Consider the following 26,525-nt stretch of genomic DNA (forward strand, 5'->3'; position numbering starts at 1 on the left):
CTACTATTTCTCTCTCTCTCTTTCTCTCTCTCTCTCTTTCTCTCTCTCTCTCTTTCTCTGGAAGTTTCAGCTGACATATTTTCAAACTCAGTGATTCTTTCTCCTATCCATCAAATACTTTTCATATCCCCACTTACATTATCTGTCTCTTCTTGCATGTAGTCTACTTTTTCTGTTAAATCCTTTAAATGTTAATTGCAGTGATTTTTAAATAATTCCAAAATCTGTATCATATCTACATTTCTGATGCTTGTTTTTCCAGACTGTACATCTTTTCACCTTTTAGCACGTCTTGTGATTTAAAGCCAGACCTGACATTCTGGGCAATTGGAACTAAGATAAATAGACTTTTCATGTGAGGTTTGGGATGTGTTTAATGTTTATTTTATCTGTATATGCCAGATAGTTCAAATTCCTCTAGTTCCAGTGTTTTTGTCTCCCCTGATGTCTTTGGGACTTCTTAACAATTCCTCCTTAGATGAAATTTGAATGTCACAACTCTCTCAGTTAGAATCTATTGTTATTATATGGGGGCCCATTGATGTGGTGGTGGGGGTTGGAAGTGCTCTATTTCCTTGTGATTAATTCTCAGGATCTTAATGGCTGGTGTCCCTAGGCTGGGATCCCCATAGGTGCTACTTAGCTTCAGGGAATCTGGAGGGGGCTGGCATGAGGTTTCCCTAAGGTAGAGGGGGGCCCTGGTAAAATCTTCCCCACAGACTAGGATTTTGTTATGGAGAAGACTTGGGTGTGTTTCACCAGGACTTTTTCCCCTCTCCCCTGCCAGAGTCCCAAGGAGATTCTCCTTGGCTCTCCAGAGTGCCTAGAGGTAAAACCCTACCAATTTCTCTCTCGCATGCAGGTCCATACTCTGCCTCCAGCAATTCATCAGAATTACCATTTAAGTGTTTCTCCCAGTTTAATCCCAGTGATTTCTGTTCCAGGTAAGCCGATCTTGGCTGTGATTCTTCAGGTTCTCCTTTCTCTGAAGATTGTGGAGTAGTGCCTAGACCTGAGACCACATCGATATATATATATTTTTTCCAGTTTGTTCAGCTTTTGTCATGTTGCGAGGACAGTCATAACTTCCAAGCTCTTCCTATGTCAAAGTTGAAGCTGTAAGTCTCCACCCATTTTCTGGTGTGTCTTTCTGCCACTTTCCTATCTTGAAAGCTGCTGGCTCCCTCTCCAGCACTAGCAGGGCCTGTTCTTGTACGTGGCCTCTGACCGCTCTATGTTGCACCACTGCCACAAGAACACACTGATCTTGAAGGAAGGTAGGAGGCAGAGAATTATACCATCAATATTTGTATTTTTTAAGTAAACAGTTAATAAATGATTGTTATGTGATTTTAAAAAATAAATCATTATCTAACAACCCTATCAAGATGTCCAAAACAAACTAGAAATAAAAAATTAAAAACAAAAATATTTCAAAAGCAATTATTTTACAGGTAAGTAAATGGCATTCAAGTGTATCTAGAGAATTTGAAATAAAATGATCTGGAAGATGTTCTTTAAAACTCACAATTTCTGAAATACAAAGCAAAATCATTTGCATTCTGACAATGAGCTCCAATAAAGGAGATTATGCATGTATATATGCACGTGTGTTCCAGGAACCCTTATTAAGATTTTAATTTGCTGTCAAGGACAACTTGTCATATGAAGAGGAAACTATTTTATGATTCATTTGCCAAGTGTGACCATGACAACTGAGATTAATTTAATCTGGGCTTTTATGCATTAGTATTCAAAAGGATGCTAATGCAGAGAAAAGAACTTGGTTTTGTTTTATTTTTATAATGAAAGAAATGTTTTCTGTGTTCTCTTTTTTTGACAATTACAATAAGCTAGTGGGTTAAATGGTTTTATAGTTGAACACAAATATGGATTAGGAATGGAAGATATTTTCAAGATGTATCTCTGTCCTTTAGACAAGTGCTTGAATGACATTCGATCATAAAAAGCAAAGGCTGTAACATTTACCCTAGAAAAGAAATGTTTACCTCAAGCAGCAATTGACATTTCTAGCTGATTGCATGAATGTCAAGCACTGTTTCAAATCATTTTCCCACATCAGTCCTGGTGTCTTGCCCTTGGGCCTCAATAAACCTTGATTGGTGGGTTACCTTCACTTCCTAGAAATTCATATTCATATTAGTAACAAGATTGACAGATGTTTTCAGAACTTAGCCTGCAGGAACCATGGGACCAAGGGAAGAGCTGCAGATGTTGGGGGGCTGTTCTGTGAGTTCTAACCCTTCCTACTGAAACCATGAGGCCTCCAGTACCACAACCAGGCAAAGTCCCCATCTTCAACGATAACCTCTGACCCTGAGTGAGCACCTTATCACCACTGAGCACTAGGGTTACTATTGTGACTCCCCTTCATGGTTTGTTCCTGAACTTCTGCTCTGGGTTTGATAGAGGATGTCCCACTCTGCCCTCACCTTTAAAAGCTCTCTTAGCTGGCTTAACTTGGCTACCTGCACTGGGCTTTCATAGTTCATGGAAAACATAATGAAAAATGCTTGAGCTGGGAGAAGTGATTTCTGTGCTGAAGAGAACTAGTTTTTAACCCTATGTCATTATCCAAGTCTATTAAATTGGACAATTTCAATTATTTTTTATTACCTCAGTTTCTCATTTATGAAATAAGGGGTTGAACTATGATTTTAGAGGTTCCTAATAGTATGTAGTTCTTAGATAAAATTACCAAGGCTTTCTTGCATATAGTTAGAAATAAATGATGCTACTGCATGATTTGAATATCTTGTGTAATCTTTAAATCCCACCTCATGAATCAGTTATATTAGCAAATGTATCAATGCAACAAAAATGTAATCGGTAGGCTACAAATCAAATTGGCTAAAGCTGTAAAGGAAAATAATCCTATATAATAAAGAGGTAATATGCAAATTGACCCTCATGCCCTCATACAAGATGGCCACCCCCATGTCATCACAAGATGGCTGCCACAAGATGGCCAGCAGGGGAGGGCAGTTGGGGGTGACTGGGCCTGCAGGGGAGGGAGGGTAGTTGGGGGAACCAGGCCTGCAGGGGAGAGCAGTTAGGGGCATCCAAGCCAGCAGGGGAGGGCAGTTAGGTCGACCAGGCTGGCAGGGGAGGGCAGTTGGGAGTGACCAGGCCTACAGGGGAGGGATGGCAGTTGGGGGGGGGGGGGGACCAGGCCTGCAGGGGAGGGCAGTTAGGGACAACCAGGTCATCAGGGGAGGACAGTTGGGGGCAACCATGCCAGCAGGGGAGGGCAGTTGGGGGGGATCAGGCCTGCAGGGGAGGGCAGTTAGGGACAACCAGGCCTGCAGGGGAGGGAAGTTGGGGGCAATCAGGCTGGCAGGGGAGCAGTTAGGCATTGATCAGGCTGGCAGGGGAGTGGTTAGAGGCAATCAGGCAGGCAGGCAGGCGAGCAGTTGGGAGCCAGCAGTCCTGGATTGTGAGAGGGATGTCCAACTGCCGGTTTAGGAATCAGGCCTAAATTAGCAGTCAGACATCCCTCGAGGGGTCCCAGATTGAAGAGGGTGCAGGCTGAGTTGAGGGACACCCCCCAGTGCATGAATTCCATGCACCAGGCCTCTAGTGGACATATAAGGTCTGAAGAAGTTCAGGCTTCCAACTCAGTTGCACCAGGGCCCTATTCTGCATGTTCTATTTTGCAGGATCTGATCCCCTTCATGCTTGGGCTTCAATCAGGCTGACTTCCAATCTACTTGCTGGCACCCAAGCCTGCTGCCCAGTTTTCCTCACCAAATAGGAGTAACTGCCCAGATCCCTAAAATAATGTGTTTGAGTGAGGCTGGGGGCAGGGCAAGATTGCACTGAGGAGCTCAGACCAGCAGGGGAGTCTGGAACAAACCAATTTTGAGGAGTGGGGAAATCCTGTAACAAAAATCTAGGTGCATTTATGAAGAAAGAGGGAAGTAGAGAATAAGTAGGCCCAAACAACACAGTTGTCAGAGTAGGTAAGCCTTGGAAAGTGATTCCTTTAAAAGCAGAGAAATAATAAGTGTGCATTGAGGATACTCAAAACTGCACCTTAATTTATAACATCTATCTTCAAATTCACATGCAAATCCAAAATTGAATGTGACAGCTTTCCGCGTAGCTGTCCCATTATTTCTTCAACACAACACATGTATGTACAAGAGCAGTACACACAGGCCTTTTTCATATACGCCAGCCTACAGAACTCTGTTTCTTTGTTTGGAAGGGAAAGGGGGTGGGGTGGGCTGCAATGGTTCCTAAAATCAGAACTTACCTAAATACCTAGTAAATTGAAGCTCAAAATAAACAGAAGATAAAATGGGTGATGTAGACAGAGTACTCACAACAATAAAATATTTTTAGCTGAGCATTTAGGTCAGATTTTGAAAAAACTGAAGTTATCCCAGATGAATTCTCTTTATATAATACTAAAGGCTTGGTGCACAAAATCTGTGCACAGTGGGTGGGGCCTCAGCTTAGCCTGCACCCTCTCTAATCCGGTAGCCCTTGGAGGATGTCCAACATGCCTCTTGCAATCTGGGACTGCTGGCTCCTAAAACCGCTCACCTGACTGCCTGCCTGATTGCCCCTAACCCTTCTGCCTGCCTGCCTGATTGCCTCTAACCACCTCTGCCTACCGGATTGCCCCTAACTGCTCCCCTGACATCCTGACCGCCCCTGACTGCTCCCTCTGCTGGCCTGATCACCCCTAACCACCTCTGCCTCTGCCCTGCACACAGGCTTCCCTCTCTCTGGCTGGCTGCAGGCACCCCTCAGGCTGGCCACAGCCGCAGGCATCCAGGGACGGGCGGCTTCGCCCAGGCCACAGCCGCTGGCGCCAGGGACTTGGGGTGGGAAGGCTTCAGCTTCTCCCGGGCCACAGCCACAGCCGTTGGCACCCAGGACTGCAGGCAGGTGGCTTCGCCCGGGCCCAGCTTTATCAGGAAGGATGTCTGGAAGACGTCTGGTCTAATTAGGATATTACCCTGTTATTAGTATAGATGATAAACCGATAAGAGTTGAAGAAAGATACTCAAATGCATGGCTTGACTAAAACACAGAAGAAAAATTAGCAAATACACATAAATGTATTCAAGGTACAAATTCTAGAACTATACATTTGTCACAGAAGCATACACTGAGAGAGTGCCTGGTGCATAAAGTGCCCTAGAGCCAGCAGCTCTCAGTCTCTTAAGTTACTAAGTCTCATATCATCTCAGGGATAGTACTTGCTATTCTAATAATTAATAAAATGTCTACACCACATAAAAATACATGGAATGTGTTCACATGTTATAAATAGTCCATCAAACAATTACAAGAGCCCTGGCTCGGTGGCTCAGTTGGTTGGAGCATCGTTTTCAAGTTCAGCAAAGTTTTCGGGTTCAATCCCCAGTCAGGGCACATACGTAGGTTGCGGGTTTGATCCCCAGTCAGGGAGTGTTTGGGAGGAAACTGATTGGCATTTCTCTCCCACATCAATGTTTCTATCTATCTCTCCCTTCCTCTCTCTCTAAAAATCAATAAAAACATATCCTCATCTGAGGATTAAAAAATAAAAAATAAACTACAAGAGTGTTTGTAGAGTTGGTATTATATTTATTTCTGTTTACAGATAATGAAATTGAGGTTCAAACAAGGACATATGATATGGCCATAATCACTAGGGTTCAGAAGTTTTGAAGCCTTAATTCCAACAGTTTTTGACACTAAATTTTGTGGGTTTGTCATGGTATATGTAAAAACATTGTTGCCACACAACTAAGTCACGTTTTCTGACAACTTCTGTGGTAATGAATATTTCAATCCCCAGTTGCCTGATTTGTCTTTCTTTCATTTAATTCCAAATTCTTTGGAAAGGCTCGGTCATCTTCAACTCGAATCCTCACCACTTGGGAATTGCACACCTTACTTTGAAAAGAACTATTTGCCCTAAGAAAATAATTTAATATAGCATTTGATTTTCATAGTTATTTGGCTAAGCTTCTGACATGACCATGATTTGCCTGTCGACATTTTTGAATCATTCTAACTGAAGGAAAAAGTCTTTAGAGACAGATAATCTCAAAACATGAAATTGAAATTTTGATATTTTGCATAGTCAGAAAGACTTGTTCTGCTTAGAAAGTGTTTTCTCTGTAACACAGATGTGCTTTTCAAAGCCTTGGAATTTCCTCTTTCAAAAATATGTTGAGCCAACTGAATTTTTCAAGGAAATAATTTATATCCTGAATTTGGTCTGCTGAAAAGCATGCAAGAATTGCAATCATGCTCTTTGTAAATGTTTTTAAGTTTTCCTGGAGTTTATCATGCGAGGATGAACTAGAGAGACTGTAGTCCTAGGAGTAATGTAGACTTTGATTTTTAAAAGAATGATAAAGTGCACCAAAGTTTAAAAAAATGTGCCAACATGTATATTACCATTAATCCTCAGAATTTGAAAAGCTCAATTTGTACTATTTTAAGTCCTTATTGGTCATTATCAGCAATGTGCTTACCATTAAGCGATTTCTAGCAAAATAAAGATTGAGGGTGGGTAAATGTGTTACAATGGTAACAATGTCCCTTTATGTGTTTATAGTGGCCATACCCTCTGCATTGCTACCAGCCAAGGGTAAGAGTTCCATTTGCTCAGCAGTTTTGCCAACACTTTATGTGGCCAGTTTTTTTCGTTGTTGTTCATTCAGATATGCAGGGGTATCTCATTGTGTTCTAATTTGAATTTCTCTAATGGTTAGAGTTGTTGAGCATCTTTTTATGTGCTTATTTGCTATTTAAATATCCTATTTGGTGAAGTGTGTGTTCAAATCTTTCAGCCAGCTTTTTTTTTTTTTTTTTAATTGCTCCTGCTTCTTCCCCATTGAATTCTGAGAGTATTATGTATTCTGAATGCTAATTACTTGATATATGTTTTGCTGAGATTTTTCTTAGTTTATTGCTTGTCGTTTCATTTTAATAGTATCTTTCAAAAACTCAGAAGCTTTTTTTTTATTTTTAAAAATTATTTTATTTTTTTCCGTCACCTTTATTTAAATTATTAATTTATTTATTTAAGAGTAGTGCTTTTGGTGTTATGCCTAAGAAATCTTTTCTGAACTCAAAATCACAAAGTTTTTCTCCTGTTTTTTTTTTGTTTTGTTTTTTTTTAATATTTTTACAGAGAGGAAGGGAGAGAGACAGAGAGTTAGAAACGTCGATGAGAGAGAAACATCGATCAGCTGCCTCCTGCACATCTCCCACCAGGGATGTGCCCGCAACCCAGGCACATGCCCTTGACCGGAATCGAACCCGGGACCCTTCAGTCCGCAGGCCGACGCTCTATCCACTGAGCCAAACCGGCTTCGGCTTCTCCTGTTTACTTCTAGAAATTTGATGCATTTTAACATTTTGAGTTAATTTTTGTCTACATTGCAAAGTAGGGGACAAAGTTCAGTATTTTTACATATGGAAGCCCCCTGGACCATTTATTGAAAACACTGTTTTTTTGCAACTGAATTACCTTTACAACTTTGTAGAAAATCAATCAACAACATTTAGTGGCTCTATCTCTGGACTTTTCTCTGTTCTTTGATTCATGTGTCCATCCTTTTGCTAATACCACACTGACATGTCTACCTCAGCTTCGTAATAAGCCTTGGAAGCAGGTAGTGGGGACCCACCAATTTTGTTCTCCCTTTTTAAAAATGACTTGGGCTATTCTGCTTCTTTGAGTTTGCCATTAAAATTATGGAAATAGTTTGTCAATTCTTATTTTAAAATCCAATGTGATTTTGATTCAAACTATACTTTAAAATCTATGCATTGATTCTTGGAGAATTGACATTATCACATTATTGAGTTGTCCAATTCATGAAAAGAGCACACTATGTTCATTAATGCTCCTTTAATTGGCGCTTCTCTCGTGTTATGTGGGGTCCACATACAGATTATGCACATATTCTGTTAGATTGATCCATAATTATTTCAAGGGTTTTGGTACTCCTGAAAATGGTCTATATATCAATTTTTTTTTTAATAGAAGGGGATAGATCCCATTTTTTAAAAAATATATTTTATTGATTTTTTACAGAGAGGAAGGGAGAGGGATAGAGAGTTAGAAACATCGATGAGAGAGAAACATCGATCAGCTGCCTCCTGCACATCTCCCACTGGGGATGTGCCCGCAACCCAGGTACATGCCCTTGACCGGAATCGAACCTGGGACCTTTCAGTCCACAGGCCGACGCTCTATCCACCGAGCCAAACCGGTTTCGGCCTATATATCAATTTTAATTTTCAATTGTTGTGACGTGCACTTGATTTTAAAATATTGATTTGCTAATCTCACTTATCTGTTTTTAATAGCTTTTTTGTAGATTCCTTTGGGTTTTTCTACTTAGACAACTAAGTTGTCTGTGAATAAAGACAGCATTTTTTATTTTCAAGCTGTATTTATTATGTATTTCTTCTTCCATTATTGCACTACCTACAATGACTAATAAAAGTATTTATTGGGGGCAGTGCTGTCTTGTTCCAATTTTAGGAAGAAAGCATTCAGTCTTTCACCAATAAATATGTTAGCTGTAGTTATTTTGTACATCTATTTCATCAGGTTGAGGAAGACTTCTTTTATTGCATGAATATTGAACTGTGTCAATTTTTTTTTCTGCATCTAGTGAAATGACCATATCCTTTCCCTACAAATGGTTTATTATACTGACTGATTTCTGAGTATTGAGCCAGTCTTCCATTTCCAGAATAAACCCCACATTTTTCCATATTGCTGGATTCACTCGGTGAATATTTTTTAAGGATATTTATGTTTATAATTATGAAGGCTATTGCTCTGTCCTTTTATTTTCTTATGATGACTTTGGTTGTGGTTTTTGGGTAATACTGTCTTCATAAAATGAACTAGGAAGTATCCCCAAAACTTCATTGTAGAAGAAATTCTGTAAAATATTTATTTCTTCCTTAAATATTTGGTAGAATTCACCAGTGAAACTTTCTAAGTCTGGAGTTTTCTTTGGAGAATTTTAACTACAAATTTAATTACTGTAGTTATGTATTTCTTCCTCAGTGAGCTGGTAGCTTGCCATTTTTTCTTTCTCTGTGGGTTTTTCTCAAACCCTATCAGTTGAATTCAGGTGTTTCTCACCATCATGGTAACACAGATCAAGAATTTAACACCTGTGCATTAGGGGCTATAACAGCCACAGGAGGCTGTGATGTCTATCTTGCTACTCAAAGGTGGCAGGAGAAGCTAGCCTGTGAAGGGCTGGAGCAACCAGGGGCATTTTTCTTCTTTGGCACCCCCTCCCATGCATATGGACTCAGGAATTTTGCTTTTGCCTTTAGCACTTTTGGCCACCCCTACACCCAGTACTGCTCTCCCCACAGGACACAGTAGAATGGTGATTTGGGCTTCTGGACCCAACAGCAGTAAAGTTTGAGCTCCTCCTAGAGTGAGCTGCTTATACCTACATGCCTGGACTTTCCTAATTTTTCCAATGGAAGTTCAGGATCCCAGGAACCACCTCAATCCCAGCAAATTGGATGATTGGTCACCTTCATTCCTATCCCACTGAACTGGCCTCCTTCACTGAGCTTTGTTCTAAAGCAGCTGAGGCAGGAACTGAGGGGAAGGGGCCTTAGGGACCTGCAGGGAAGAGTGAGGCTTCTCAACACGAATCAATGCTGCCTGTTCCTCTCAATAAACAAACTCTCCAGAGCCCTCCAGGGGATAGTACTGAACTTTGCCTGCCTGCCTGAGAAAGTGCACCAAAGTTTAAAAAAACAAATGTGCCAACATGTACATTATCATTAATCCTCAGAATTTGAAAAGCTCAATTTGTACTATTTTAAGTCCTTATAGGTCATCATCAACAATGTGCTTACCATTAAAAGATTTCTAGCAAAATAAAGATTGCGAGTGGGTGGCCTGCTCTTGTAACACACACACAACCAGCTCACTCTAGGAGGAGCTCAAACTTTACTGCTGTTGGGTGCAGAGGCCCAAATCACCATTTTACTTTGCCCTGTGGGGACAGCACTGGAGATCCTGTGACTCAGTAGTCATAGACATTTTACTCTTTAGCTAGGGTCGAGGTGAACCAGGAAGGAATGGAAGGTAGGGTTGTGTGCACAGATGAAGAGAGCTGAAAGCAAGCTTAGAATAGATCCAGGGGGCTCCTCTCTCAACTTTTGATGGAGATAATTGGTTGGGATAAAGTAAAAGAATTGTAGAGTTGCTTACCTTGACTGTCAGAGTGACTGGTGCTCCAGAATATTGTTATGAGAAGTTTAGAGGGCCTCCAGAGGTATCCACCAATGTTCAGACTAAATAGTGTTGATTAAGGTAAAGAATTAATAGGGGCTAATGGTAAAGACCTAATCCTCTGAGGAAGAAAACTGCTTAAGAATTGTTACGTGACAACACTACGGAGAAAACAGATAATCCACATGAGGGTAAAAAGCTGTCCTTCCACCTCTCTTTCAGAGACAGGGAAAGGGGAGGGAGAGAGAGGCAAGAGAGGGGAGGGAGAGAGATGGGTGAGAGGGAGGGGGAGAGAGAGAGAGAGAGAGAGAGAGAGAGAGAGAGAGAGAGAGAGAAAGAGAAAGGGGAGGAGGAGGGAGGGGAAACATTGATTGGTTTCCTCCAGCATGCACCTCATCTGGGGACCTAACCCACAACCTAGGTATGTGCCCTGACAGGGAATAGAACCTGCGACATTTCAGTGTACAGGATGATGCTGCAACAAACTGAGCCCCAATAGCCAAGGCGAGTATTCCCTCTCTAAGTGAATCTTTCTCCTCAGCATATAAACATACTCAGAAATCTCATTAACAAACATGTAACAAAAAAGAAAAAAAAAACAATAAAATAACAACAGCAAAATAAATAAACTAAAAAAAAAAATCTTAATTATAACCTTCCTCTATATTAATATCTTTTAATTCACAACCAAAATTCTGTAGGGAATAACATGAAGTCTGAACTTCTGCATCCTAGCTTGTAACTCTCCATTCACCCCTAAATCTACTGCAATTGATCTTGTATTAATAGAATTACACCAAAACAGCTCATACAAAAGTCACTGATGAACTTTCACTTGACCCATTTTATCCTCCTTTTTCAGTTGGGTGTCCAGGTCACTCTATAAAAATTGGAATACCTTTGGCTTCAATTTCAGAAACCTCAAGTAAAAAGGGAGTAATCAATAAGGGAATTTTATTATCTCACATAACCTAGCCACACTCCTTAATAAGATGCCCGATACATGGCATCTGCATGGTTATAAATCACTGGTTCATAAATCAAGGACACTGCTGCTTTTCACTTTTAATTTTACCATGGACGGACATGTTGCACATCAAGGTTGTGTGTGTGTGTGTTACTACAAGAGCAAAACTGTACATGCCAACATCCATTCAGGGGATGTTTCTCCCTATACATCTCTCAGACTGTGGAATCTCAGGGGGAAGGCAAAGGTGGGTGGGTGGGTAGAGATTAACCAAAGAACTTCTATGCACATATGCATAACCCATGGATACAGACAATAGTGTAGTGAAGGTCTGGGGTGGGGGGACAGGGGCGGGCTAGAAGAAGTCAATGGGAAAAATGAGGGACATATGTAATACTTTCAACAATAAATATTTTTTTTAAAGTCTGAAATTTCCCCCCAGAAATCTTTTCATGGCCCCTAATAATATAGATTGCATACTCACCTATACATGGTTCAAAGACAAGGGAGAAAAGATACCCATTTTCTTAAGGGATCCTAAATAGAGAAAGTTCTATTTGTCCATAGGACCCATGCCTACCTATAAATTAACCATTTTCACTGGGAAACAGACCATCATGTGGACCCAGAATAATGAGCATTTACCTGGTTCCTGTAGAAAAGGGATGTGAGAGTTCTGCCAGCCAGGACGGGGTCAGTGTTTTTTGGGTGGATAACCAATGATGCCATCTTTATACTTTTTACTGGATTTTCTGCTTCCAGTAAAGTTGTTTAGGCCTCCCATCTTCTGCTTATCCCTTAAATATTCATATTGGTAGAGTTGTTCAGGGCCCTTCTCCAGTCATTTTCTTCTTCCCAATTTGTCACTCACACCTTTGGGTCTACCAACTATATCGTTTGACATAGAAACCTATTTTTCTGCAAGAGATAACTTACCTGTGTTTGAACTGCTATCTGCTGACCCCGTCCTGGCTGGCAGAACTCTCACATCCCTTTTCTACAGGAACCAGGTAAATGCTGATTATTCTGGGTCCACATGATGGTCTGTTTCCCAGTGAAACTGGTTAATTTATAGGTAGGCATGGGTCCTATGGACAAATAGAACTTTCTCTATTTAGGATCCCTTAAGAAGACAGCAAACCTAATTACCCCTCTGCAAACACACATGCGTGCGCGCGTGGGGGAAGGAACACACACACACACACACACACACACACGCACACACACATGCACACTCTCACATGCAGACATACTCACAGGCATACATACTCACACAAACATGCACACAATGACACAGATACAGACATGGACTCGTTCCAAATCTTTACTTTTCTGTTTTTGTAGCAACTGCTGAATTTATTCAGCATAACCATAGAAGTATTGTCTTCATGCTGTCACACACAGACACAAACACAGACACAGCACAATGTCCATATTTAGCCCAAGTGTTTTCCTTCTGAGGCTCACTTATATGTCTTCATATGCCACAGCCCATCATTTAAATAATGGATATTTTCAATGCCAATCCCTTTGTTCACTTTCTCGATATCTTCCGCTGACATCTTCATAACGCCAACACACAGGGCATGCTGTTTTCCTTCTGCCATGATTGCAACAACAGTATCCGCTGCAGCAGGGTAAAGCTTGGCTCCAGGCGAGGTTAAGCCTGGACACATGATATTTGCGCCACTGAGCACAAATTTGATGGCTCCTTTATCAACTTGCTGTCGTGGCAGGATAAATGGGTATTTGTGTAGTAGCCTTAGAGTTGGATAAAAAGGCCCTTCTCTCTGTCGAAAAAACAGTAACTCTCCGTTTACCGTAAGGATTTCTATATGCTCGTGGCACCGCACTATTTTAACCGGATCTTTCTTAGGCATGATTTGATTAAGCCATGGTTCAATGCCCGGAAACTGTTCTATCAACTGGTTCTTAATACCCTTAATAACTGACGTTTTCAACTGGATGCAGTTGGACACGTTTTCTTTTTCATCAAATTTCTTGAACATGATCCAAGGTGGCGGGGGCGACAGTAGGGAAAGGCCCGAGAGAGCAAAGAACGGAGTTCGCGAGGGTCGGCAGAGGTGCTTACCGGAGGAAGGCCGGCAGAGACGGTCGGGACTGCTGTCGTGAACCGGAAGGGAACGTGCTTTACAGCTCACCGCACACCCTACTTTACGGCTCGCCGTAAAATCTACTTCCTTTCCTCCGAAGGCCGTGGCGCGCTCTACGGCCGCTTGGGTCTGTGGATTCCCCTCCAAAGCGTTTGGTAACCGGGCGGGGCTTGAGAGGGCAGATAAGTGAGAGCGATACTTCTTGTTTCGGGCCCTGTGCTTTGTTTAAATTATTGGGAATCCGAATCATCACCCAGTTACCCCAGCCAGAAACCGGGGGACGCCTCCCGGCTGACACGCCTCTCTTCTGACGTCACCACTAGGGGTCGAGACCTGTCTGCGTTCCGCTTCCGCGTATCTCACAATCTTAGCCCCGCCGTCGCGCTGTCTCACTTTGTTGCACTCAGGTCCGTATAATTGCAGGCAGTTCCTGCCTGTCGCCGCTGAATGCAACCCTGTCCCTTCCGAGCTCTCACCACCTGCACCCAGAGAGGAGGGTTTGTGGCCAGGGAGGATGCAAATGCTGGTGGGTTCCAGTCGTTTCAAGCATATCCAAACTCATTCCATGGCCCAGTACACGGTCTGTCTCGCCGAGGGGTCCTGGTGCTCCTGACAAGAATGTGCAGCTTTGTGTGGGTTCAGCGCTCGGTCCATGCCCGTATTGCCCCGTTGGTGGAGGAAGTTGTTCAGGTGTTCACTCTCCTTCCTGATTTGCCGTCTGCTTGTTTTTATCAGTTACTGATCAGCATATTGAAGTGATGATTATGGTCCTATTTCTCCTTCAAGTTAGCTCTGTCAGCTTTGGATTCATGTCTTTTGAAGCTCCATTTATTAGGTCCGTACCCGCTTAATATGAATTGGTTTTTATCCATATAGATTTTACTTGTCATCCTAAGAAGGGATAGGTCCACGAGAGCAGGAATTGTGTATTTTATCTGTGTCCTTCCACCTAGCACAAGATCTGTTTCATACTGTATACTATGTACACACTGAGTGCCTGATACATGAATGAAAGAATACTTCCTCTTCTCCAGGATCTGACCCCTTCTTTCCCTGACAGTGCTGTGTGAAAAGAATAAAGGCAGATCCTTGCTATCTGGACACTTCTCCCCAGTAAACATGCTTAACCTGGGGAGGGTGCTGCAGCAGGAATTAGAACATGTGCTGGATATATAGTGAAAAGATAACATACATGTCCCCATTCTGGAGAGCTTACAGCACATGAGGGTGTCACGTGTAATCGCCCCATTCTCAAGGCAAACATCTGTACTAGTCTAGGTTCTCTATCTGTATACGTGTGTGTGTGTGTGTATTAATTATAAGAAATTGGCTCCCACAATTATGGAGGCTGAGAAGTCCCAATATTAACACTCAAGATGGAGATTCAAGAGAGCCAGTGGTGTCAGTTTGAGTCCAAAAGCCTGAGAACTAGGGGAGCTAATGGTGTAAATTCTGGGCTGAGTCCAGGTTAGAAAAATACCAATGTCCCCCTTCAAAAGCCATCAGGCAGAAGGAATATCTTCTTACTCAGGAAAGTCAGCTAATTTGTTGTATTCAGGCCTTCAAGTGGTTGGCTGATACCTGCCCACATTAGAGAGGGCAATCTGCTGTACTTTACCAGTTACCATGTTAATCTCATCCAGAAACACCCAAAATAATGTTTGACCAAATATCCGGACCAGCTACGTTGACACATAAAAATAACCATCACAAAGGTACACCATCTTAACTGAAGCAGCATAGAGTGGGGTGTTTATGTGTGCTGACCCTAGAACCCAGGAAAGACTCCTGCTCCATCACGTGGAATCCTGAGAGCTACTGAACTTGTCTGTGTTTGTTTATTCATCATGAGCGTGTGATTAACTAGAATACCCATCTCCTGGGGGTGAGGGTGAGAATTGCTTGAATTAATATTCAGAACAATTGGGTTTTAATTATTTCACATAGCTGTTATTAAATTAACATAAAAACGGTTTCATGAATATTTAAAAAATCTCTTCACACGGGAGAAAGTAAAACTGGCTTTAGATTTGAGCTTTCCTTTTTATGGCTGAGTTTCTGATCTGCCTCCCTGAGACTTCACTCCAGTCAATTTGAACCTGTGAAGAGTCACACATTTCCAGATACATCTCTGATTATTTTACAAGCAGCTAACCTTGCTTCTTATGTATGAGTTTTTTGTGCTTAACTCTTATGGGGTGATTCTTTTTCTTTTGTTCTTAGGGGTTGCCCCATTGTTCTTATGTATGAAGTTAGTACTGTGTAAGCAGCTTAAACAAAATGTCATAGAAATCCAAGGGATGAAAAGTCATTACTGGCTAGAATTCACCAGGATGACCTGTCCGTAGATAACTAATCGTTTCACCCAGGAATAATCTGATTTGGAACTGGCTATTAGAGAAATGCCCAAGGGATTTTTTTTTAATGAAGCTATTTTAGAGAAAGGACTCTAAAAGTGTAGTCAGTGAAAAATCTTTTTGAAGCCAATAATCCTTTTTATCTGAAATCATACTCAGTTCTGTACAATGTAACTTCTCCAGAGTAAACTTTTTCTTGGCCCACAGCATCTGTTTGCTGTCTGTCATAAAGAGGACACTACGCTCTAGTTTCCGTATTTAAATTATTCACTTGAAAAATGAAAAAAACTTGTTTAGATTTCTTAAAACTCACCTTCTCTAAAATGGGGCCTGGTTCTTAAAATTTGGAGAAGAACCTAAGTCTTTGAGACTGGTATACATTAACATGAAAAAATGTGATACATAAATGTTGCTTAAATTACTATGTTAAAACATTGAAGTACAGTACCAAATTATCCTGGTTAAATAGCTCAAAATCAATTCAAACTTAATTAAATAGATATATTTTTAAAAGTAGGAAAGTTATGGCACCAAACTCAGTGTTTCCAGCCAGGGTGTACCACTTCCTAAGTTTTATTAGTCTCCCTTAGTATTACTTTATTTCTTCATGAAATCGGAATAAAACTGTATATACTTCACAATGTGTATGCGGTGGTTATGAGAGGGAAAAAATACAGTATACAAAGGACTTAGTAGTAGGAAGCAGTACATTTAAAAGTGTTTCATTTATTTGTTTATTTGCAGTCACCCTTTGTGCAGTAGTTATAAGGTCTAAGATTATACTGTGTAGAAATTTTACAGGAAATTACAGTAGCTTTGGATAAGTTACTAGTCAAATGGTCAAGAGATGCCAGAATTCAGTTTTACATCTGTAATCTCAAGAGAGTATGTATTTGAGATATAGTGTTTATGTTGCAAAGTTAAAATGAGGAAACTGATGGAGGAAATTTCTCAGGTTCCTCAAATATCCAAAATTTGAAGTGGTACTCACTCACCTGGGTTGTATTAATAGTTTCAAACGCTTCCCCTTAAAATACAGCTTTGTTTGCATTTTGAGAAATGGCCATTAGAGGGCAGGCGAACTAAACTAAAATCCACATGTGTGGTTGCCAAGCTTGAAATACTACACTATATATTAGGATTATTTTCAACTAATAAATAACTACTTTTAATCATACAATTATTTTTTCTCAATTGTATTTCCTAAATAAATAAATTCATCTCTACAGTCACAAAATATTTCCCAACTTAAGTGAAGCACATTCTAAATATAGGTATTAGTTTACAATTTGCCAGTTTTCTCTGTATCCATCTATAAATAATCAATAAAATAATTACTTTTTAAAATGATGTCTATAAAAACACATTAGCCCTACATTTTTAACTTCTCAAAGAAATACAAACTATTTTCACATTGCTTCAATTTATGAACTATTTTTGGAAATTCAAAAAATTATTTGTTTGTTGTAAAAATAGCCTCACAATATTCAAAATGTTTTTATGTCTTCTACCTCATTGCTCAATTCCATAGGTAACTCTGCTAAGCTTCTCATCTACTCCAAAAATCCAAAATTTGAAGCAGGATTCGCATACCTGGGTTGCATTAATAGTTTCAAATGTTTCCCCTAATACAGCTTTGTCTGCATTTTGAGAAATGACCATTAGAGGGCAGGAGAACCAAATTGAAATCTACATGTGGTTCCCAACCTTGAAGTACTACACTATATATTACTAAGCATACTAAGCATATAGATGGATAGTTAGAATGGGGTGTGTGTGTGTGTGTGTGTGTGTGTGTGTGTGTGTGTGTGTGTGTACATGCCCTTGTGTGGGAATAGCCAGAAGAATCGGCCCCACATGGGAAAAATGGGCAGGGGGCCCCAGGATCTTAGGTATCCTCTTCCCATAGGGACACCCACCTCGCTCTGGACCAATTTCTACCTTTCCTGGCCTCAGTTTCATGATTATCTCATGAGGATTGGACAGGGAACCGCGTGAGCCCAGCTCAAAGTGGATCCGGCCCCTGGGTGAGGGTGGCAGGGCACACTCAGGGGCGCATGGCTTCCCTCCACATGTGGACTTGAGCAGAGCAGCCAGCCTCATGTCCATGGCGGGGCACACACAAGGTCTTGGACAGTGTGTGCATGAGATGCCACCTCATGGCATGCACAATGTACCAATGGTTCCCAGCCTGGCCAGTACCACTGGACCTCAGCAGCCACTGCTCTGAGACCCCACAACCTCTGGAACCATTGCATTACCCTACTCCAGCCAGTTGGGCCAGAGACCTGGGGACATGAGCGTTGTGGAACAGCCCCTGTCCCACTGTCCTTGTCCCCAGACACTACATGAGGGGCCAGCTCTGTGCATAGCTAGGACAGGAGTCTTAGAGGAGGCAGTGGACACTCCAGGCAGGGAGAAATTTAGGCTGCCTTCCCCCTCTTTATGCCCCTCCCTGTTTCCTCTGGCAGGAGCCCAGGACATGAGTTCCTGCCTGTCCCTGGCTGGTGTAATGGGGTAGGTGGGACTCCTGGGAGGAGGTGGCCCCACAATGAGAGCAGAGTAAGTATTTAGAGTAATTATTGCTATTAGAGGACCCCATGTGATCGGTGAGTCCACCCCATTTTGGAGATGAGCAGTGGGTACCAGAGCTCAAGGTCCCCCAGCTGTAAGTGACCAAGGCCAGCTGAACTGAGGCTCTGCAAAGTCAGGATATGAGCTTGCTTGTCCCAGGGCTGTAACACTACCCCAGGTCAATGTGACCCCAAAGGCTGTGCTGTTAACAGAAGCCCAAGGGGGTGGCCCCTGAGCCCAGCCTGGAGGTGAATCCATCATAGATGGGGAGCACTGCAGGTGGGGAGTTGTGAGGCAGGCCAGGGCTTGCAGAGTCCCCAGGTGAGAAAGCTCTAGGGGAGGCTGGAATGGGGGCAAGGAGTGCACACTGGGAGGGTGAAAGAACCAAGCCACACAGGGCTCTGAATGTAGGCAAGGAGTCCTTGGGGGGTGCGGGGGAGGTTGTAAGAAACAATCCAGGTAGTCTATCGGCATCCTAGAACTGGAGAGAGCTGAGTGTAGCATGTTATCTACCCCCACCAAAGCATAGATCCCCAAGAGCTCTCCAGGGAAGAGAAGAGACCTGCCTCAGTGTCCTCATGTACAGTGGAGGGCTGTGGTAGTCGTCTGCCTCCCAACTGGTCAACAGCTGACTTGACCTCTCCCAGAGACACTCAGAGCCTTGGGTATCTTCTACTCTCTGGGATCTAAAAGACAAACTACTTTTTTTTTTTAAATATATTTTTATTAATTTTTTACAGAGAGGAAGGGAGAAAGATAGAGAGTCAGAAACATCGATGAGAGAGAAACATCGACCAACCGCCTCCTGCACATCCCCCACCGGGGATGTGCCCGCAACCCAGGTACATGCCCTTGACCGGAATCGAATCCGGGACCCTTCAGTCGGCAGGCCGACGCTCTATCCACTGAGCCAAACCGGTTTCGGCAAGACAAACTACTTTTGCTAAGGAATGCTGGCATGGGCCCCTCCCCACCACCTATCATTGTCCTCTGTGAATTTCCCTTGTGTCTTCTTGGGTGTGGTCATTGCCACCTGTGCCCAAGGGCACCCTGGGACACCCACTTTCCCAGTGGGGCTAGCTGTGCAGTCAGACACAAGGGCCCCAAAGGAGAACGCAGGACCGGTGACAACTCCCACTCCAAGTCCTGTGACCATTACAGATACAGTTCTGCCTCACAGAGGGCACTTGCTGGTGTGCTCAGTGAGCACTCAGCTGGCTCCTCCAGCTCTGAACTGAAGGAGATCACCATGAGCTTTTCCCTAGCGTTCTCTGATGGCCAAGAAAAGAAGGTGAGTGCCTTCCCCTTCTCCCTGTCAGCACTGCCACAGCACCTCCCTTCTGAGCCCCATGTTCCCCAATCTGCACCCATGAAAAAGTCAAGAAGTCCCAGTTTTTAGAATTTCCGGAAGCTGCACCCTGGCATGGGGTCCCCTGCAGAGTCTGGCACTTCTGCTGACCTTACCATCCCCCACTGTTCTGGGAGTCAACCTCTACTTAGTCCTTCCAAATCTACAGCATTGGTTCAACCTCCAGCAGCGTCTCGTCAGCTTCCACTGTGCCCTTGACTGCCACACAACCACATGCATGGTGCCTCCGTGGTCTGCAACCACAGCTCCTTGCAGTTGATGCACATCCAGCAGGTGGGCAGCACTGCTTTATCCCTGTCAGCTCAGAGAATGCAGCAGCACCATGGACAAAAGCACCCTCGTGATACCCAGGGATGGGGTGGTCCCCTCACTTGGACTTCTCTGGGTATAGACCTCTCCTGAGTAGTGACTTTGACAAGTAGCCAGTCTGGCCCTTCCAGGCAGAATATCTAGTTTTGAACCTGACTCTTCCTCTGAAACAGGTGCTGCTCCCATTCCAGCCTGGGACTGCTCTAATTCTGGAACCTGGAGCAGGTTCTAGCTCTAGAAGTGGTGATGCAACTGTTGCTGGATTTGGCACAGGAGGCCAAAGTGGCCTCTAACTCTGGAGCTGGTGTTAGAGCTCTTGCTGGAGTTGGTTCTCCTTCTGGTGGTGGTGCTGGAGCTGACACTGGAGCTGTTTCTAGTTCAAGAGCTGGTGCCAGAGATGGCTGTGAAGCTAGAGCAGGTGGTGGTGCTGGCACAGGCTCTAACTTTGTAACTGACACGAGAGCTAGTCCTGTAACTGGCCCTTCCTCAAGCCTTATGGTGGTTCTAGCTCTGTATCTGGCCCTGGTTCTAACACTGCAATTGGTTTGGGACCTGACTAGGTTGAGATGAGCCTGTGTACAGTGGGGGACTCAGGTGGCCATCTGCCTCCTCCCAGGGATGCCACGATGCCTAGAAATCCCAGAGCTTGTCACTTTTTAAAATAGCCATTCAGGAGGGTATATACTCAGGTCTGAGTGAGGGAACTGAGGGGACGCCGCACCTGCCCAGCTCACCAGAATGCTCTTGTGCATGTTGCTGTTGTCCACATCCAGGCTGACAAAGTGGCTCAGGTGTGGTGGAAGCTGAAGACAGAGAGGGGCTGCTGGGAGTTGACCTATGTTTGGATGACCTGGGGATAACAGGGATGTTGGCTCCCAGAGCTCTGAGGACAGCAAAAGCCACAGATGCCAGACTCAGGAATGCCAGGCCTACTTCTGGGAAGGGAGAGGCTGAGAAGGATAATATATAGCAGGAAAGTGGGGCGAGGTGAGAACTTTATGTCCTGGCCAGTGGGAACCCCAGGAAAGCTTGCTTGTTCTTTTCCCCATAAGATTGGAAGAACTGACTCAGTGAGTGCTGAGCACTTCAGCACATCCCTGTTGCCAAGACAGGAGACATGTTTGAACTGGTCTGAGGACGCGGAATGGAAGCTGTGCTGGCCCTTGTGGCTGGAGAGTAAGATGGTCCATGTGCACCAGTGGCCATGAGGGAAGTGTACGGTACAGAGGGCAGTGTCCTGAGCTGGGCAGGATGCTATGCTCATTGCCAGTGCTCCTTGGAAAGTGTCAGCTAATCTGGTTCCCAAAGAGCAGAAGACACCCAGGGCCGTATGTGAACAAGGGGACGCCAAGCCAGCCCATTGAAGGTTAGGCATTGAGGCTATAGCAGGAGAGTTTCAAGGTGAATCTGGACTCCTGGGGTGACTTGGGCTGGCAGGTTGAGCAGAAGATGCCCACCTGGTCTGGGGCACTGTAGTCTGTATGTGGCCTAGTGCCCTGACTAGCCCGTCCCTGGGGGATGTGGCCCTCCTTATGCTGACCAACACAAGGGACCAATTAGAAGGTGTCCTTCACACTCTGGGGCCTTATTTGCTTCATGAGAGGGAGGCTTCATGGTATCGAACAGGCTGGCGTTGTCAGGGGACTTCAGTTCTGGAGGGGCAGAGGCAGAGGAAAGATTAGCTGTGCTTAGGAGGGGCCAATAGGTCAAGGATAAGGAATTGCATAGAAACAGAAAGACATAAGTGGCGGTGGTGGGAGAGGTGAGGGACCTCCCTGAGGGACACTTCCTGATGCCAGTGTTTCCCACTCTGCACCCACAAAAGAAGCCAAGTTCCCGCAGCTCCTGAGCAGAACTCCTGGGGCCCTCCAGGCCAAACTCAGGTCCGAAGTGCCCGGCAGAGTCCGGCATCTGCATGAATGTGTACAGCATTACTGTTGGGTATGGTAAAAGCATTCTAGAAATAGAGTGTTGATTATTGCACAGGATATTAATGCCACTGAGTTACACAAATTTAAAAGTAATTAAAAGTTAAAATTTCACTGTATCTAAATCTTAAAACATAAAATCTAGTAAACCATATAGTATATGAATTGGAAAAAGGAAATTCTTTTAAAAAGTTATCATCACAAGGAGGAGAAGGGCCACTCTGGTGCTGGCGCGGGCCCTGGCTGGAGCTCAGGAGCCAATATTGACAGAGCGGCCAGGGTGCCTCCAGCATGGGAGCCTGTGTGAAAGCTGATGCTAGGCATGCAGTTGGCTTTGACTGTGGAACTAGCATGGGATCTGGTGCCAGCGCTGGTGCTGGAGCAGGCTCTATCTCAGGCAGTGCTGCTACAGCTGGCTCTAGAAGTGTCTCTAGTTCTGTGGCTGACTATAATTCTGGCACTGGTACTAGAAATGATGAGAGAATGAATTATGGATATTGCTTTAGGTCTGGATCTAGAACCGGAACTGGCTATAACTCTCAATCTGGTCCTAGGTCTAGCTGTATAGCCGGTGCCAGAGCTAGCTCTAACTCCATGGGTGTGCTAGAGGTGGCCATAACTTTGGAGCCTCCATTTACTGGCTGTGGGTTAGATATTGTCCCACCTGGTGTGCTGTGAGCTCTAAGGGCAGGGAGGGTGTCTGGACTTCACATTTATATTCTAGTTGCTTGCACACTACAGGGAGCAGTACACAGGGGCTGAGTGCATCAGTGAATGAACCAATCAACCCAAGACTTGTGTCTCAGGTCTCTCCTCTGGAAAATGAAAGCAACCACCTCATAGGCTTGTTGGGAGGGTTACACTGATTCAGTGCATAGGTAAGTGCCTACTAGGTACTACGGGAGGAAACAGACTGGAGCAGGGCTTAAAGAGGAAATGTGGGTCGCAGTCAAGCCATCCCAGGTCATTTGGGAGCAGCTACCAGGATCAGGATCATATATATGTCCTTGTCTAGCAGCTCAGGACCAACCTGGGTGGGACTGGAGAGTATGTGGGCAGGGCCCTTGGTCTGAGCACCCATGATATTGGTGATCCCATCTGGCCATTCCCTTAACTGCCCTCAGGTTTGTCATATTTAAAATGGGCATTTGGCTCTCGTTGGTTTGGCTTAATGGATAGAATGTCAGCCTGTGGACAGAGGGTCCCAGGTTCAATTCTGATGAAGGGAACATGCCTGGTTGCAAGCTCAATCCCCAGTAGGGGGTGTACAGGAGGCAGCCAATCAATGATGATCTCTTATCATTGATGCTTCTATCTCTCTCCCTCGCCTTTCCTCTCTGAAATCAATAAAAATATTTTTAAATAAATAAATAAATACATAAATACATAAATAAATAAATAAATAAATTTAAAAAATAGTCATTCAAGGAAACCATTCCTAGTGTTTCCTCCATGAAGTTTTTCTTGATCCTATAAGACAAAGAAATCCCTGTGCTCTATCTTCCCACTGATAACCCCAGAAGCTGGGGTTTGAATTTAACAGGGGAACTGGGCAATGTCTTCTGGGAGACTGACTGGGATCCTTCTGGTCATTGTCCACACGTGGCCCAGATCTCTGGGTAACCCCCATTGGCCACAAAGACTCTGGCATTGGTGGCACACTAGTAAAGTCATGTTTCTAGGTGCTAAAAAAGCCAGCTTGACATGGGTGGGGCAGAACAGTGAGGGCCACCCCTGTGAGCAATCAGCACCAGTGAGAGACCTTTGCAAATTAGTAGCTTCCTTTCTTCACTCTTTCTTCCTGATCTTTTCCCCACCTACATTGTATTCCATCTCAGAGATGGCCATCGCCCATATAACCTGAGAGACAATGAAGGAAATTGGGTTGTTTCCAATCTTTTCTTATATGAAGAAGGCTGTGATGGGTGACCATATACATATGTCAAGTGTGGGCATGTTTCCATGGGATAAATTCCCTGAACCTGGGACTGTGGAATTAGAAGTAAATACATTTGTAAGTTTGATCAATGTGATCAAACTGCCTTCATTGGAAGGCAACTGGCATTTTCATCACTGATGATAAAAGTTCCTATTTCGGCACAGTTTCATAGTATATGTTCAATCTTCTAGACTTGGTAATTTTGTCAAATAACTGAGACTGAGCATATTTCATGTGTATAAGAGTTTATTTCTGTGAAGTGTTTGATGATGTATTTTGTCCACTTTTATTGTGTGGCTGCTCTTTTCTCATCAGTTTCTAATATCTATTTATTGAGGACATTAGGTCCCTTGTCTGAGATATGAGTTGCAAATATTTGTTCCCAGCTTATCATTTCTTTCTTTTTAAGGTCTGATGTCTTTTTCCCTGGTATAGTGTTAAAATGTCAATTCTTCCAATTTGATTTATAGATTCAGTACAATCCCTAAAAAGTGCCTCAGCAGATAGCTTTGTAGAAATTGATAAGCTAATTTCAAAATTGATATAGAAATACAAAGGGCCAAGAGTAATCAGAACAGTCTTAAACAGTGTTAGAGGATGCACAATTCCAGCTACTCAGACTTTTCGTTAAGCTACAGTGATCAAGGTAGTAAGGTAGTATGTGAGGATAGACATGGAAAACAACAGTACAGATTCCCACACAAACATTTGTAAATCTCACCAGCATCAGGACAGAAGCCAAACATGAGGGAGTCTATTCTGAGGATGGTTTAACATACCAAAAAACTCTCCATTATCAGAATAAAGGGGAAAACTACATCATCATTTCAACTTTTGCAAAAAAAAAAAAAAGCATGTGACAAGATTCAACAACTTTTCATGATAAAACACTCAATAAGCCCTAGCCAGGGTGGCTCAGTAGATAGAGCGTTGGCCTGCAGACTGAAGGGTCCTTGTTTCAATTCCAGTCAAGGGCAATTACCTCAGTTGCAGGCTCAATCCCGGGTCCTGGTTGGAGAGCATGCAGGAGGCACCAATGGATGTATGTCTGTCTCTCTCACATCGATGTTTGGTCTCTCCCTTTCCTTCCACTCTCTGTAAAAATCAATGGAAAAATATCATCAGGTGAGGATTAACAAAAAAACAAACAAAAATATTCAATAAACTAGGAATAAAAGGGAACTTACTCAACATAATAAAGGCCTTTTATGACAAGCCCACATCTAATAGCATACTCAGTGGTGAAAAATTGAAAGTTTTTCTGTCAGGAACAGGAAAGGATACTCACTCCCCCAATTTCTACTTAGCATAGTATTGACAGTTCTAGCCAGAGAAACTGGGTAATCTATAACAATAAAAGTGTAATATGCTCATTAGACTGAACAGCTGAACGACCGTATGGACGTCATTCTGGACATCCTTCCAGACGAAGCCACAGTGGTGGGGGCTGAGGCAGAGGTGGTTAGGGACGATCAGGCAGGCAGGCAAGTGGTTAGGGGCGATCAGGCAGGCAGGTGAGTGGTTAGGAGCCAGCAGTCCCAGATTGGGAGAGGGATGTCTGACTGCCAGTTTAGGCCCAATAACTGGCAGCCGGACATCCCCTGAGGGGTCCCAGATTCGAAGAGAGTGCAGGCCAGGCTAAGGGACCCCCCCCCCCCGCTCCTGTGCACAAATTTCATGCACTGGGCCTCAGGTAGTATATAAAGGCCATGTATTATGCAGTATATAGCTATATACACTATTTTATAAATATATTATACATTTATATACATATGAATTATACACATTACATATTATATGTCAGTATTGTATATAATATTGTATTTAAAATATACATATTTATTAATAGTATATTTATAACATAGTAATGTATATCATGAATACTATACATATTATATAATCCTATATAATAAAAGGGTAATATGTAAATTGACTGAATGGCAGAATGACCGGTTGCTATGATGCATACAGACCAACAGGGGGCAGATTCTCAACACAGGAGCTGCCCCCTGGTGGTCAGTGCACTCTCACAGGGGGAGCACCGCTCAGCCAGAAGCCGGGCTCACAGCTGGTGAGTGTAGCTGCCATGGCGGTCCCTCTCCTGACTCCGTGGCAGCACTACTGAGCGGTAGCAGCACCGCACCTGGCCCCAATTCAGGCTCCTCCCTGGCCACCTGCCCCTTGGTGCACTGCTACATCCCCCAAGGGGTTCCGGACTGCAAGAGGGTGCAGGCCAGGCTGAGGGTCCCTCCTCCAGTGCATGAATGTCATGCACCAGGCCTCTAGTATATAATATAGTTATTTAAAGAGCATAGCAGGGCTTTGCTCCCAAATCTCAAGGGCTCCTGCCTTGACTCACCAAAGGGGTTGCCAAAGGCTCCACACAGCAGTCCTGACTGCCCCCTGCACACAGGCACCATTGGACCTACAGGAGCTCATGGCCCAAGGACAGAAAAGCCTGCATGGCAGCCTAGAACTATTGCAAAACCTTCTCTTGTTCTGGGCCCAGCTCAAAACTAGCAGCTTTTCAGTTCAATGGGTAAATGGGCTAGAGCTGTGGTCAGCAAACTGTGGCTTGCGAGCCACATGAGGCTCTTTGGCCCCTTCAGTGTGGCTCTTCCACAAAATACCACGTGTGGGCGTGCACGTACAGTGCGATTGAAACTTCGTGGCCCATGTGCAGAAGTTGGTATTTTGTGGAAGAACC

At 43.6% G+C, this 26,525-nt stretch overlaps 2 protein-coding genes and 1 long non-coding RNA gene across 7 annotated transcripts in view; 1 reads left to right on the top strand and 2 right to left on the bottom strand.

Annotated features, from left to right (window-relative positions):
- The window catches only part of LOC132215274 (uncharacterized), a 33,792-nt gene extending 19,747 nt beyond the window's left edge, over positions 1–14,045 (bottom strand). Inside the window, exons 1-2 of the long non-coding RNA XR_009448494.1 lie at positions 13,321–14,045; positions 10,241–10,323 (exon numbers count right to left, since the gene is read on the bottom strand). This is a non-coding gene — a long non-coding RNA (uncharacterized LOC132215274). The remainder of the gene's footprint in view (positions 1–10,240; positions 10,324–13,320) is intronic.
- LOC132215264 (malignant T-cell-amplified sequence 1-like) lies at positions 12,539–13,347 on the bottom strand. The gene has a single exon (XM_059663217.1). The coding sequence runs from the start codon at positions 13,235–13,237 to the stop codon at positions 12,692–12,694; it is 546 nt and encodes a 181-aa protein (XP_059519200.1). The 5' UTR covers positions 13,238–13,347; the 3' UTR covers positions 12,539–12,691.
- Positions 13,407–26,525, top strand: part of AKR1E2 (aldo-keto reductase family 1 member E2) — a 32,573-nt gene continuing 19,454 nt past the window's right edge. For 2 of the 5 annotated variants that reach the window (XM_059663195.1, XM_059663162.1), the window contains exon 1: positions 13,407–13,469. The gene's annotated coding sequence lies outside the window, so the exon portion shown is untranslated. The other 3 variants (XM_059663184.1, XM_059663205.1, XM_059663173.1) reach the window with 3 other exon arrangements.

This window comes from Myotis daubentonii, chromosome 1, assembly GCF_963259705.1.
Source record: "Myotis daubentonii chromosome 1, mMyoDau2.1, whole genome shotgun sequence".
Lineage (NCBI taxonomy): Eukaryota > Metazoa > Chordata > Mammalia > Chiroptera > Vespertilionidae > Myotis > Myotis daubentonii.